The sequence below is a fragment of the Jaculus jaculus genome, chromosome 2 (genome assembly GCF_020740685.1).
Source record: "Jaculus jaculus isolate mJacJac1 chromosome 2, mJacJac1.mat.Y.cur, whole genome shotgun sequence".
Classification (NCBI taxonomy): Eukaryota; Metazoa; Chordata; class Mammalia; order Rodentia; family Dipodidae; genus Jaculus; species Jaculus jaculus.
The window spans coordinates 10,043,777-10,056,649 of record NC_059103.1 but is presented as its reverse complement, the minus strand read 5'-3'; the positions used below and the strand labels follow the sequence as shown (position 1 = coordinate 10,056,649).

At 46.4% G+C, this 12,873-nt stretch overlaps 1 protein-coding gene across 1 annotated transcript; it reads right to left on the bottom strand.

Annotated features, from left to right (window-relative positions):
* Positions 1 to 3,582: 3,582 nt before the first annotated feature.
* LOC123458586 (60S ribosomal protein L4-like) lies at positions 3,583 to 4,912 on the bottom strand. Its single transcript, XM_045142841.1, has 3 exons — positions 4,878 to 4,912; positions 4,161 to 4,760; positions 3,583 to 3,894 (listed from the first exon to the last, which is right to left on the bottom strand). The coding sequence occupies exons 1-3, from the start codon at positions 4,910 to 4,912 to the stop codon at positions 3,639 to 3,641; spliced, it is 891 nt and encodes a 296-aa protein (XP_044998776.1). The 3' UTR covers positions 3,583 to 3,638.
* Positions 4,913 to 12,873: the final 7,961 nt, after the last annotated feature.

Genomic DNA, 12,873 nt, shown 5'->3' with positions numbered 1-12,873 from the left:
TCATCAAATGTCCATTATGTTACAACAATACCACAATTGTAAGACACCGGCCTCCTGGGGAGGTAAGCCCCTGGGGTGACTTGAAGTAAAACGGGCTCTTGTGACTGAACACTTGGTCTCCAGTTGGCGACACTATCTGTGGAAGTTGCAGAACCTTTGGAACATGGGGCCTGGCTGCTCCAAGTAGGTCTTGAGGGTTTAATGGCCCAACCCTTCTCTGCCTCATGGTCAGCACCATGAGAGAAGTCCACACGGCAAGTCCCACCTCCATTGCCCGGCTTGCCCCAGCCGCCACGCCCTACCCACCATGACTGACTGGGCCCCTGAAACTGTGACCCACAGCGAACCCGGCATCCCTCACGTGCCTCCGTGTAGTTGTGTATAGTATGCATAGTGTGTGTGTGTGTGCGGGTGCGTGCACATGTGTGCACCCTTGTGTAGAAAGGCCAGGGAAGACATTAGGCGTGCCCTATATCATTCTTCCGTCTCATGTTCATGTTCTCTCTCTGGATCCTGTTTCTCAGTTAGACTGGCTGAACAAGGAGCCCCAGTGATCGTCTCAGCTCTGGAGTGACAGGCAGGCATGGTCATGGAGGGCTTTTGTATTTTTTTTTAATTGTTTATGGGGTTTTTTGGGGGGGTGGTTTCAAGATAGGGTCTCACTCTGGCCCAGGCTGACCTGGAATTCATTATGTAGTCTCAGAGTGGCCTTGAGCTCACAGAGATCCTCCTACCTCTGTCTCCAGAGTGCTGGGATTAAAGGTGTGCACCACCACGTCCAGCTCTTAACTTTTTATGTTAGAGAGAGAGAATTGACACACCAGGGCCTTAGCCAATGCAAACAAACTCCAGATGCTTGCGCCACCTAGTGGTCATATGCAACCTTGCACTTGCTTCACCTTTGTGCTTCTGGCTTATGTGGGATCCAGAGAATGGGATATGGGTCCTTAGGCTTCACAGGCAAGCACCTTAACTGCTAAGCCATCTCTTGCTTTTGCTTTTGTTTTTTTTTTTTTTTTGTTTTTTCAAGGTAGGGTCTTTCTCTCTGTGTCTGTCGCTCTCAAATAAAAATAAAAATTTAAAAAAAAAAAAAAAGCTAATCCATCTCTTCAGCCCATGGAGGGCTTTTTACATGGGTGCTGGGGACCAAGCTCAGGTCCCCATGCCAGCAAGTGAGCATTCCTAAGCACTCAGCCAGCTCTCCAGCCCCTAATTTGTGTGTGTGTGCTTTTTGCATTTTTCTTTGGCCTGTGCACATAGTACTGAGCTTCATAAGGACATTTTCATACAAGCATAGAATGTACTTTGAGCACGGTTTTCCCAAAGCCTCCTGTCCTTCTCTTTCTCTCCCCTGTCATTGGTCCCCTGAGTTCCCCTAGACAGTTGCCATTTCTGCTTTCACCACTGTCCTCCTCTATATGATTTTATATGAAAGTATTTTATGTATGTGTGTTTTACGTGTTTAATATATTGTTGGAACCAGAATGTCTCCATTTTTTTTTTGAACTAACTGCCATTTTGCAATGTGTGAGGGTTTCTGGTGGCGGCGCTGTTCCCAGAAGTCGTCCAGGCCGCCAATCCCAGTTGCAAAACAGTGCATAAATTGCCATTTCCCCAAAACAGACGCAATCGCTGAAGTATCATTCTGCTGAAGTAGACCAGGCCCCCCAGAGGAGATGGAACACCATGCAACAAAAGAATTCCAACGACTCACTGCACTCTTCCTCCCCCCTCCCCCCCATAGAAGCCCTAGTCTGCAAGGGAAGTGGTTCCTGCGCTGCCTGGCCAGAGCCCTTCTAGGGCTTTCCCGGCACCAAGCCTGTCTCAGCTGTGGAGCAGACCTTGTTCCCCACCCCCACCCCCATTCCGTTTGCCACTTGTTTCCAGCTTCTCCTCCAACAGCCATCATTTATGTTTGTTGATCCCTCTTTTCCTTGTGTGTGTGTGTAGCGTATGCACATGTATGTGCCCACATGGGGTCCCATGCACTCACCTGTGGCAGGATGCGCTACCTATGGTGGTCAGGGCTGAAACATCTGGTGTCCCACTCCATCTCTCTCTTTTCCATTCTTCTTACTGATCTTGGACCTTGCTGATGTTTTTTTGTTTTTTGTTTTATGTTTGTTTGTTTGGTTGGTTGGTTGTTTTCCTGAGGACCCTAGTCCTCCTGTTTGCACAGGAACTGCTCTTGATCACTGAGCCCTCTCTCTGGCCCTTTTAATTGCTTATGGATTTTATGTCTATAAAATTTTATACATCTCTATAAAGATTTAGAATCTGTAGATAAGAGCAAATGTGGTATATTTTTTAACTTTTTTTTGTTCATTTATCTATTTATTTATTTGAGAGCAACGGACACAGAGAGAAAGAGGCAGGTAGAGAGAGAATGGGCGCACCAGGGCCTCCAGATACTGCAAACGAACTCCAGACTTGTGCGCCCCCTTGTGCATCTGGCTAACGTGGGTTCTGGGAAATTGAGCCTTGAACCGGGGTCCTTAGGCTTCACAGGTAAGCACTTAACCACTAAGCCATCTCTCCAGCCCAAATGTGGTATTTTTCTTTCAGATTTGCATTATTTCATCTTCTTTATGTCTGAACAAAATTCCACAGGAGCCAGCCGTGGTGGCGCATACCTTTATTCCTGGCACTGGGGTGGCTGAGGTAGGAGGATCGCTGTGAGTTCAAGGCCAGCCTGAGATGACACAGTGAATTCCAGGTCAGCCTGGAAGGTGTCCAACAGCAGAGGAATAAATAAGGAAAATACGGTACGTACATCCAATGAATTTTTTTTGTTTGTTTGTTTTGGATTTTTAAGGTAGGGTCTCAGCTCTAGCCCAGGCTGACCTGGAATTCACTATGTTGTCTCAGGCTGGCCTCAAACTCACAGAGATCCTCCTGCCTCAGCCTCCCCAGTGCCAGGAATAAAGGCATGTGCCACCATACCTGGCTGAATTTTTCATTTTATTTTATTTGCAAGAAGAGAGAAGAGAGAGACAGACAGAGAGAGAGAGAAAATATGTGCACCAGGGCTTCTAGCCACTACAAATGAACTCCAGACACATGTGCCACTTTGTACATCTGGCTTTACATGGGTTCTGAGGAATTAAACTCAGGTCATTAGGGTTTGCAGGCAAGTGCCTTAACCACTGATCCATCTCTCCAGCCCTGTGTTTTTGAGGCAAGTTCAACAGACTGACCTTTTTTATAAGAGACAACAAGAAAGAGAGAATTGGCGCTCCAGGGCCTCCAGCCCCTGCGATTGAACTCCAGACATGTGGGCCGCCTTGTGCGCATGTGCAGCCTTGCACATGCATCACCTTGCGCATCAGGCTTACGTGGGATCTGGGGAGTCAAACATGGGTCCTTAGGCTTTATGGGCCTTAACTGCTAAGCCTTTTCTCCAGCCCTCCAGCTCAATCTTTAGGTTTTTGAGGAACCTTCATGCTGATTTCTGCAGTGGTTAGACTCGTTCACATTTCCACCATCGGTGTATAAAGAATCCCTTTTCAAGTGTCATCTCTTAATTCCTTTTTTTTTAATGTATGTGTTTGTTTCTGGTCAGGTTTTTTTTTTTTTTCCTCATCCAAAGATAGGTCTTTATTCAGATGGGTCTCTATTTGACCCTAGGGAGCAGAGCTTTATGCAGCAGGCTTCTCTTCTGCAGCTTTCTTCTCTGCTGGGACCTTGGTAGCTGCAGCCTTTTTTCCAGCTGGCTTCTTCGGCTTCTTCGGCTTCTTGGCTTCTGTGGGCAGGTTTCCTTTCTTCCCCTGCGCAGGCTTCTGGCCCGCACTCGTCCTCACTGCTGCTCCCTTCTCACCTGACTTGGGCGCCGACGCCATGGCTTTCTGCACCTGGATTTTGTGGTTCCTGGCCTGGCAAAGAAAGGTGTTCCGGGGCTGGAGAGATGGCTTAGCGGTTAAGCGCTTGCCTGTGAAGCCTAAGGACCCCGGTTCAAGGCTCGGTTCCCCAGGTCCCACGTTAGCCAGATGCACAAGGGGGCGCACGCGTCTGGAGTTCGTTTGCAGAGGCTGGAAGCCCTGGCACGCCCATTCTCTCTCTCTCCCTCTATCTGTCTTTCTCTCTGTGTCTGTCGCTCTCAAATAAATAAATAAATTTTAAAAAAAAATTTAAAAAAAAAAAAAGAAAGAAAGGTGTTCCGACGCTTGGTCTTGGCATAGGGGTTCAGCTTCAACATGATGCATAGGTTCTTTAGAGGGCTCTTCTTCAGGACTCCGCGGTGGATCTTCTTGCATGGGGCTCGGAGAGCTCTTTGGATCTCTGGGCTTTTCAAGATTCTGCCAAGGTCTGTGCTCATCATCTTGGGCACTGGCAGGCTATAGTCACTCTTGAGGGAAGCAGCTTTGCGCCAAGTGCCATACAACTCATCGAGCTTCCTGAAAGCACCTTCAGTCCAAATGCAGAAGCGCCCCACGTGCCCACCAGGAGCAAGCTTCAAAATGTTCAATTTGCTTACATTAAGCAGAGTGATTCCAGGGATGTTCCTGAAGGCCTTAATGATCCCATTATCTTCATTATAGATGATGCAGGGTCCCCTGCACTGGATGCGATGGCGGTTTCTCATTTTACCCTTGCCAGCCCTCATTCGCTGAGAGGCATAGACCTTCTTGATGTCATTCCAGGCTTTAAGTTTCTTAAGTAGCAACACAGCCTCCTTGGTCTTCTTATAGCCTTCAACTTTATCCTCCACCACCAAAGGAAGTTCAGGAACTTCCTCAATACGGTGTGACCTTTGGACATGACTGGTCAGGTTTTTTGTCACAGTGATGAGGGAAGTAACCTATACAACCCTAGGTCCACTGGCTCCTTCTGCTCTAGCCAATGGACTTCCTAGCCTCACGGTCTGATTACTCCCAGACCTGAACTGTTCCCAACCCGCAATGCCCTTCCCCATCTCACTTCCTATTTTTCTCAGCCTCTCATGTTCCTGCCCATCCTTCCTTTCTCTCCACCTCTACCAGGAAGCCATACTTTGTGGTCTGAGTCTGAAAGTCCCCCACTTATGTATTTGAATGCCAGGGGTCCCCAGCTGATGGTGATGTTTTGGCAGGTTGCAGAACCTTTATTTGGGATGTGAGACCTAGCTAACGGAAGTAGATCGCTTTGGGGGATTGAAGGTTAGACCCTGTCATCCTCAGCCTCCGGTCGCTGGGACGAACTTCCCAATCAGGCACAGTTATGGAGGAAGGGGATTTAGTTGACACTTGTAGGTTCAGGAGAAGTTCTATCATGGTGGAAGAAGGAAGCCGGCCCACTTTCACAGGTCCATGCTGAGAGAGAAAAAGCCAACCCCAGCACCAGCAAGCACACTTCAGGAACACAAGGCAGGACTCCAGCAGAGCTCCAGCATATCTTTAGACGGGAATTCCTAATCAATCCCCACACCGTAGGACTGGACCATAGGATCGGCCCAGTGTCGCCTCCTCCAGCCAGGTGGCCCGGGATCTAAATTACAAGGTTTTTTTTTAAATATTTATTTATTTGAGAGGGAGAGGGAAAGAGAGAAAGAGAGAAAATGGGCACGCCAGGGCCTCCAGCCACTGCAAATGAACTCCAGATGCATGTACCCCTTGTGCATCTGGCTAACATGAGTCCTGGAGAATTGAACCAAGATCCTTTGACTTTGCAGGCAAATGCCTTAACTGCCAAGCCATCTCTCCAGCCCTAAATTACAAGTTTTAATAAGCTTCTGAATCTACTGGGAGACATTCATTCAAACCATCACAGTCTGCCCTGGCCCCCAATAGATTCATAACCATCTCATATTGTATATTGTGTTCAGTCCAAATTCAAAGGTCCCCACAGTCTTACCAACCTAAGATAGCTCCAAAGTCCTAAGTTTCACCTGAGATTTAAGATTGTCTCTTCACTGTGAGTCCTGTAAAATCAAAACAAGTTACACACTTTCAACATATAAAGGCACAGAGCAAACATTTCCGACTGCTATAAGGCATATAGCAAGGAGAGACTGGAACAATGCAAACTCAATAATCATCAAGCAAACATCAAACATCTGCAGTTCAAGTCCATTATCTATAAGCGGTGACTGACAGTCTCTAAATTTTCCAGTTCCGCCCCTCCAGCTGAGCTGAAAAGCCAAGGAAAACTTCCATCCCAAGCCAACAGCTTCCATGGTAACCCTTGCCCAGTCCTGGTATATCTTTGGGTCTCCATGCAAGCCACGGTCCATCTCCCAATGGCTTTGGCAGCCCGGCAGGGTCATCATGCCACACCTCACACAGCAGTTCACCATGTGCGCTTCATGACCCATTCCATGCATCATTCATGCTTCTGAAACCACTGCCAGGACATAGCCACATATCTTAATTCAGGGATAAAATGTGACCTTAAAGAGCACATTCCTTCTTTTCAGATCTCCCCTCAGAAGAGTTTGCATTCCTACCATTTAGTCTTTCTGAGGTGGGATCACCTCAGGCATTCTCTCCATTGTTTTAATGCAAAGTAGTTGGACCATCTTCCTTAACATTGCTAATGTAGGGCTAGGGAAATGAGTTAATGGCTAAGGCATTTACCTGCAAAGTCTAAGAACCGACTTACTAGGAGCCACGAAAGTCAGATACACAAGGGGGCACGTGTGTCTGGAGTTTGTTTGCAGTGGCAGGAGGACCTGGCACATCCATATTCTCTCTCTCTCTCTCTCTCTCTCTCTCTCTCTCTCAAATAAGTAAATAATATTTTTAAAAGATTGCTAACGTGTTTGAAAATAGCAGCTTCAGTAACCTAAAACCAGTCTCTGTGCCAGTAAATTTTAAATTTAATTTCTCTCATTTTAAATCTTATACCTCTCAGTCCCGTATCTTCTGCCAAGCATATCAGTTTATTACAAATTTAACCTTGACCAAACTCTCTGGGTGTGGTAGCACAACGCAGCCAGTCCTTATTCTAGTAGCCCAGTTCCAGCAAAGACTTTTGCCATCTTTCCTTCTCCTCAGAAAGTTCATAAGTCAAACCTCCAAATACAATTCTCTCTGCACTTGGCATGTTCAAACTCTCATCAGAATAGTCCATAATACATGGCTTACCACTCCAGAAGACTAGACTTCAGTTGCAAGCACCAAGCTCCCCATGGCTCCAGCACACAAGTTCCAAAAGACCAAAATCCACATGGCCAGATTCATCTCCTCGCTCCACACACTCTGGTACCAACTCTGTGGTAGTCAGCCTCAGTTCGCTAAGATGAACTTCCAAATCACAGTTATGGAGGAAGGGAATTTAGTGGTAGTTGGGAATTTAGCTTATAGATTCAGAAGAAGTTCTATAATGGTAGAAGAAGCTGACCCACTTTCACAGGTCCATGCTAAGAGAGAAAAAGCCACCCCCAGCACCAGCAAGCACACTTCAGGACCATGAGGCAGAACTCCAGCAGAGCTCCAGGACTCTGCATATCTTTAGACTGGAATTCCAAATCCACCCCCACACCTTAGGACTCGATCTGCCCACAGTGACACCTCCTTCAGTTCACTGTGTCAGGTATGAAGAAAAGTAAGGGAGGGCAATGGAAAGATGGCTTATCAGCTAAGGAATTTTCCTGCAAAGCCTAAGGACCCAGGTTCAATTCCCCAGAATCCATATAAGCCAGATGCACAAGGTAACACATGCATCTGGAGTTCATTTGCATTGGCTGGAGGCCCTGGAATGCTCATTCATTCTCTCTCTCTCTTTCTCTCTCTCTCTCTCTCTCTATCAAATAAATGAAAAAAAGGAAGAGAGAGAGAAAGAAAGGAAGGAAGGAAGAAAAGTAAAGGGCTGGAAACATGACTCAGTCTGTGAGTGCTTGCCTCACAATCGTGAAGACCTGAGTTCAATCCCCAGAACCCATGTATTGAAGGCTTGGTCCACAGCTGATGGTACTATTTTGGGAAATGCTAGAACTTTAGGAAGTTGGGTAACTAGAGGATCACTAGGACTGAGTTCTGGGCAGTATCTGTTCTTGGCCCCTTTCTGCCTGTCCACCATGATGTGAACAGCCTTCCTCCTCCACATTGCTCCCTGTGGTGATGCTCCGCCTCCCTGCACATGAGCAATGCAGCCAAATGGCCGTGAACTGAAACCTCCAAAATTGTGAGGCAATATGTATCTGTCTTCTCTTGATTTGTTCACATGGAAATTCAGACTAATTAAGGGACAGAAGGAAGGAGCAGAAGTGAGAAGATGGGGTGCCAGAGATACTGGAATTAGACTAATCTCAGTTACACCCACCACTAGGTCCCTTCCTGATACATCAATCCATACAGCAGGTAGGATTCATAGGGTGTCAGTAAGGATCATGGGCCTCCCTCCTAGGTCTTGTCATTATCAGAGGAACCTGTGAGAAACTCTAAATTCAGGACCATTCCCCAAATGTAAAAGATTAGGGACAGTACATTGAAAGTAAAGCCAGTAGCTAGGCATGCTGGCACACGCCTTTAATCCCAGCACCCAGGAGACAGAGGTAGGAGGATTGCCATGAGTTCATAAGCCACCCTGATACTACCTAGTGAATTCCAGGTCAGCCTGAGATAGAGTGAGAACTTATCTTGAAAAAACAAAATATATATATGGGGCTGAAGAGATGGCTTAGCAGTTAATGTGCATACCTGTGAAGCCTAAGGACCCAGGTTCAATTCTCCAGGCCCCACATAAGCCAGATGCACATAGTGGCACATGCATCTGGAGCTTGTTTGCAGTGGCTAGAGGCCCTATTCTCTCTCTTTCTGTCTCCTCTCCCTCTCTCTGTCTCTAATAAGTCTTTTAAAACAATTAAAGCAGCCGGACATAGTGGTGCATGCCTTTAATCACAGCGCGTGGGAGGCAGAGGTATGAGGATCACCTTGGGTTCAAGGCCACCCTGAGACTACACAAGAAATTCCAGGTCAGCCTGAGCTAGAGTGAGACCCTACCTCGGAAAAAAAAATTAAAACAAAGAAAAAGAAGCCAAGACAGCATGAGTTCAATCCCCAGTATCCATGTAAAACTTTGTGTGGGGGGCTAGAGGAATGACCCAGAGGTTAAAGCACTTCCCTACAATGCCTAATGGCCCAGTTTCTATTCCCCAGGACCCACATAAGGCCAGGTGCACAAGGTAGCACATGCATCTGGAGTTCATTTGCAGCAGCTGGAGGCCCTGGCATGCCCATTCTCTGTCTGTCTCTGTCTGTCTGTCTGTCTGTCTGTCTGTCTGTCTGTCTCTCTCTCTCTCTTTCTCTCTGATTGCACATGGTGGCACATGTATCTGGTTTTTGTTTACAGCAGCTAGAGGTCTTGGCATGTTCATTTTCTCTCTCTCTCTGCTTCTCTCTCTCCCCCACCCCCATCTGCCTTTGTCCTCTCAAATAAACAAATACCTTTTTGAAAAATCTGGATGGACCTCCTCCATGTAGACCAGCTGACAGAGAGCTGGAAGAAGCCATTCTGCATGCAGTTCAATGGGAGAGAGAGAAATCACCAGAGAAGACACTCAACAGTGGACACTGCAAGCCTTATATTTGGCCAACCAGACCAAATGAGCCAACGGGTACAATAGTGGCACATCTGTCATGATGGAAACCAACTGCCCCCTGATTGGACTGGAGGCCCACTCCATTGGAGGAAATACATCCCTGATACTGAAAACCTACAACAGGGGTAGTCATGAGTCCTAGGGGTGTAACATCTGCTGCTGTCTGGCTAAATGTATATACTGTGCTTATCAAACTGCCCAGTAAGCACTTCTCTTAATATTTATACCCTTATATTAATGCTACTCTCCCTTTTGGTAAAAAAATAAAATAAAATAACTTTTCAGATGGCAGTGACCTTGGGATGACTCAGAAGGCATCATGGTGCTGGGAAGAAGTGACAGGAGTGCTCAGCACTGCAATATCTCAATCACACCTTCCAAGGCTCAGGGTCTATTGTGGAAGAGATGGCAGAAAGAATGTAAGAGCCAAAGGAAGGGTAGGACTCCTTACAACGTGCTCCTCCAGACACAAAATGGCCTGGATATCCATGACCTCACAGTGCCTGACACTACCTACACAAGACCATCATAAGAGGAGGAAAAGATCATGACATCAAAATAAAAGAGAGATTGATTGAGATGGGAAAGGAAAATGGGGGGGAGGGAGGGCATTGCCATGGGATATTGTTTACAATCATGGAAGTTGATAACAAAATAAATAAATAAATGAAATCGGGTGTGGTGGCACACGCCTTTAATCCCAATACTCGGGAGGCAGAGGTAGGAGAATCAGCATGAGTTCAAGCCCACTCTGAGACTACATAGTGAATTCCAGGTCAGCATGGGATAGAGTGAGACCCTACCTCAAAAAATTAGAAATAAATAAATAAATAAAAGTAAATAAATAAATGAAAATTTAAAAAATAAAATAATAAAAGTTGGGTGGGGTAGGTATGATGGCACACGCCTTTAATCCCAGCACTCAGGAGGTAGAAGTAGGAGGATCACCGTGAGTTCGAGGCCACCCTGAGACTACATAGTGAATTCCAGGTCAGCCTGGGCTAGAGTGAGACCCTACCTCAAAAAACCAAAAAAAAAAAAAAAAAAAAAAAAGAAAAACAAACAAACAAAAATAGGTGAATAGGGCTGGAGAGATGGCTTAGCGGTTAAGTGCTTGCCTGTGAAGCCTAAGGACCCCGGTTCGAGACTCGATTCCCCAGGACCCACGTTAGCCAGATGCACAAGGGGCGCATGCATCTGGAGTTTGTTTGCAGTGGCTGGAGGCCCTGGTGCGCCCATTCAATCCCCCCCCCCGCCTTTTTCTCTGTCTGTTGCTCTCAAATAAATAAATAAAAATAAACCAAAAAAAAATTATTTAAAAAAAAAAGAGGTGAATAAACCGGGCATGGTAGCACATGCCTTTAATCCCAGCACTCAGGAGGCAGAGGCAGGAGGATCACCATGAGTTCAAGACCACTCTGAGAATACATAGTGAATTCCAGGTTAGCCTGGAATTCTAGCTGAGTGAAACCCTACCTCGAGGAACAAAAAAAAAAAAGGAGGTGAACATTGAGTCTGGAGAGATGGTTTCGCAGTTAAAGTGCTTGCCTGTAAAGCTTAAGGACCCAGGTTTGATTCCCCAGGACCCACACAAGCCAGATACACAAGGTGGTGCATGCATCTGTAGTTCATTTGCAGTGGCTAGAGGCCCTGACACATATTCTCTCATTCTCTCGTTTGATGTCTCTCTCTGCCTCTTTCTCTCTCTCAAATAAATATTTAAAATTTAAAAAGAGATGAACATCATTCCTAAGAATGACACCTGAGATCGTCCTCTAACCTCTACACACAGTGCATCCACATGCATACAAACATATATATATGCACACAAAACACACACACACACACACCAAATAGATGATAGATAGGTAGGTAGGTGGATGGATGGATGGATGGAGAATGGTAGACTTTCAGTCCATACAGGATCATATTTCTGATGAGCTTCTGTGAGAGCAGTAAAAATGAGGAAGATCCCTGTGATGGGAAAGTTAAGCCGGGGGGGGGGGATGGGGGGAGTCACTTAACCCTAGTGGTCCAGCAAGGGTACTGGAGAACTCCCGGAGCTGCAGGAAGGAACTTTCCACATTGTGCTGGAGGAATCAGATACTGTGTTCATGTTGGGAGAAGGAGCGTCCTCCCGGGGTGAGGCAGATTTAGCCAGGTGTTCACAGGAGGGAGCTGAGAGGGCTCCGTCACTGGGGAGGAGGGGTCTTCAATGCAAGGTGTTTTGTCGAGGTTACGGGGTGGTGTGAGAGGTGATGGTAATGATTGATTCACTTCTCATCACTTTGTAGAAGAGACGAGAGAGTAATGAGAAGTATTTGGGGACCTGCGCAAGACTGTGTGACATAATCATCAACATTGGTGGTGGGAGGTGAGGAGATGGGGTTTTGTGTTGCCCAAACTTGCTATGTAGCCAAAGCTGGTCTTGAATGCCTGATCCTCCTGCCTCCATTTCTCAAGTGCTGGAATCACAGATGTGCACCACCGTGCTCACCTTTTAGCATCTTTAATTAGCAGATAAGGGTCCATTTGAAGAGGGATACATTTAGCACAACTCCATTTAAATGATTTTTTGTTTTTGTTTTTGAAGGTAGGGTCTCAGGCTAGCCCAGGCTGACCTGAAATTCACTTTGTATTCTCAGGGTGGCCTCGAATTCATGGTGATCCTCCTACCTCAGCCTCCTGAGTGCTGGGATTAAAGGCGTGCGCCACCACGCCTGGCTAATTTATTTGCAAGCAGAGAGAGAAATAAACAGAAGGGAGAGATCCACACAGAATGGGTGTGCCAGGGCCTCAAGCCACTGCAAACTCTAGTTGTGTGAACCACTGTACATGGGGAATCAAACCCCGGCTTGTTAATTCTCTCTCTCTGCCTCTCTTTCTTAAATAAATAAAATAAAAATTAAAGAAAAAATAACATAAACGGGCTGGAGAGATGGCTTAGTGGCTAAGGTACTTGCCTGTGAAGCCTAAAGACCCAGGTTTGATTCCCCAGGACCCTCATAAACCAAATACACAAGGTGGCACATGTGTCTGGAGTTCATTTGCAGTGGTTGGAGGCCTGGCATGCCTATTCTCTCTCTCTCTCTCTCCCAGACTCTCTCAAATAAATAAAATAATTAAGGAAAAAGAAAACCCTGGCTTGTTAGGTTTTGCAGGCAGGCTCCTTAACCACTGAGCAATCCCTCCAGTCTTTATCTTTTTTTCTTTTAAAAAATAATTAGGGCTGGAGAAATGGCTTAGCGGTAAAGGCACTTGCCTGCAAAGCCAAAGGACCCAGGTTCAATTCCCCAGGACCCACGTAAGCCAGATGTACAAGGTGGCACATGCATCTGGAATTTGTTTGCAGCATC

Coding starts and splice junctions, on each gene's coding strand:
- LOC123458586 (XM_045142841.1), bottom strand. CDS start 4,912: ATGGGGAAGGGCATTGCGGGTTGGGAACAGTTCAG. Junction 4,761..4,877: donor GCGGGTTGGGAACAGTTCAG/GTCTGGGAGTAA, acceptor AAACCTGACCAG/TCATGTCCAAAGGTCACACC. Junction 3,895..4,160: donor CCCTATGCCAAGACCAAGCG/TCGGAACACCTT, acceptor ATCTCTCCAGCC/CCGGAACACCTTTCTTTGCC.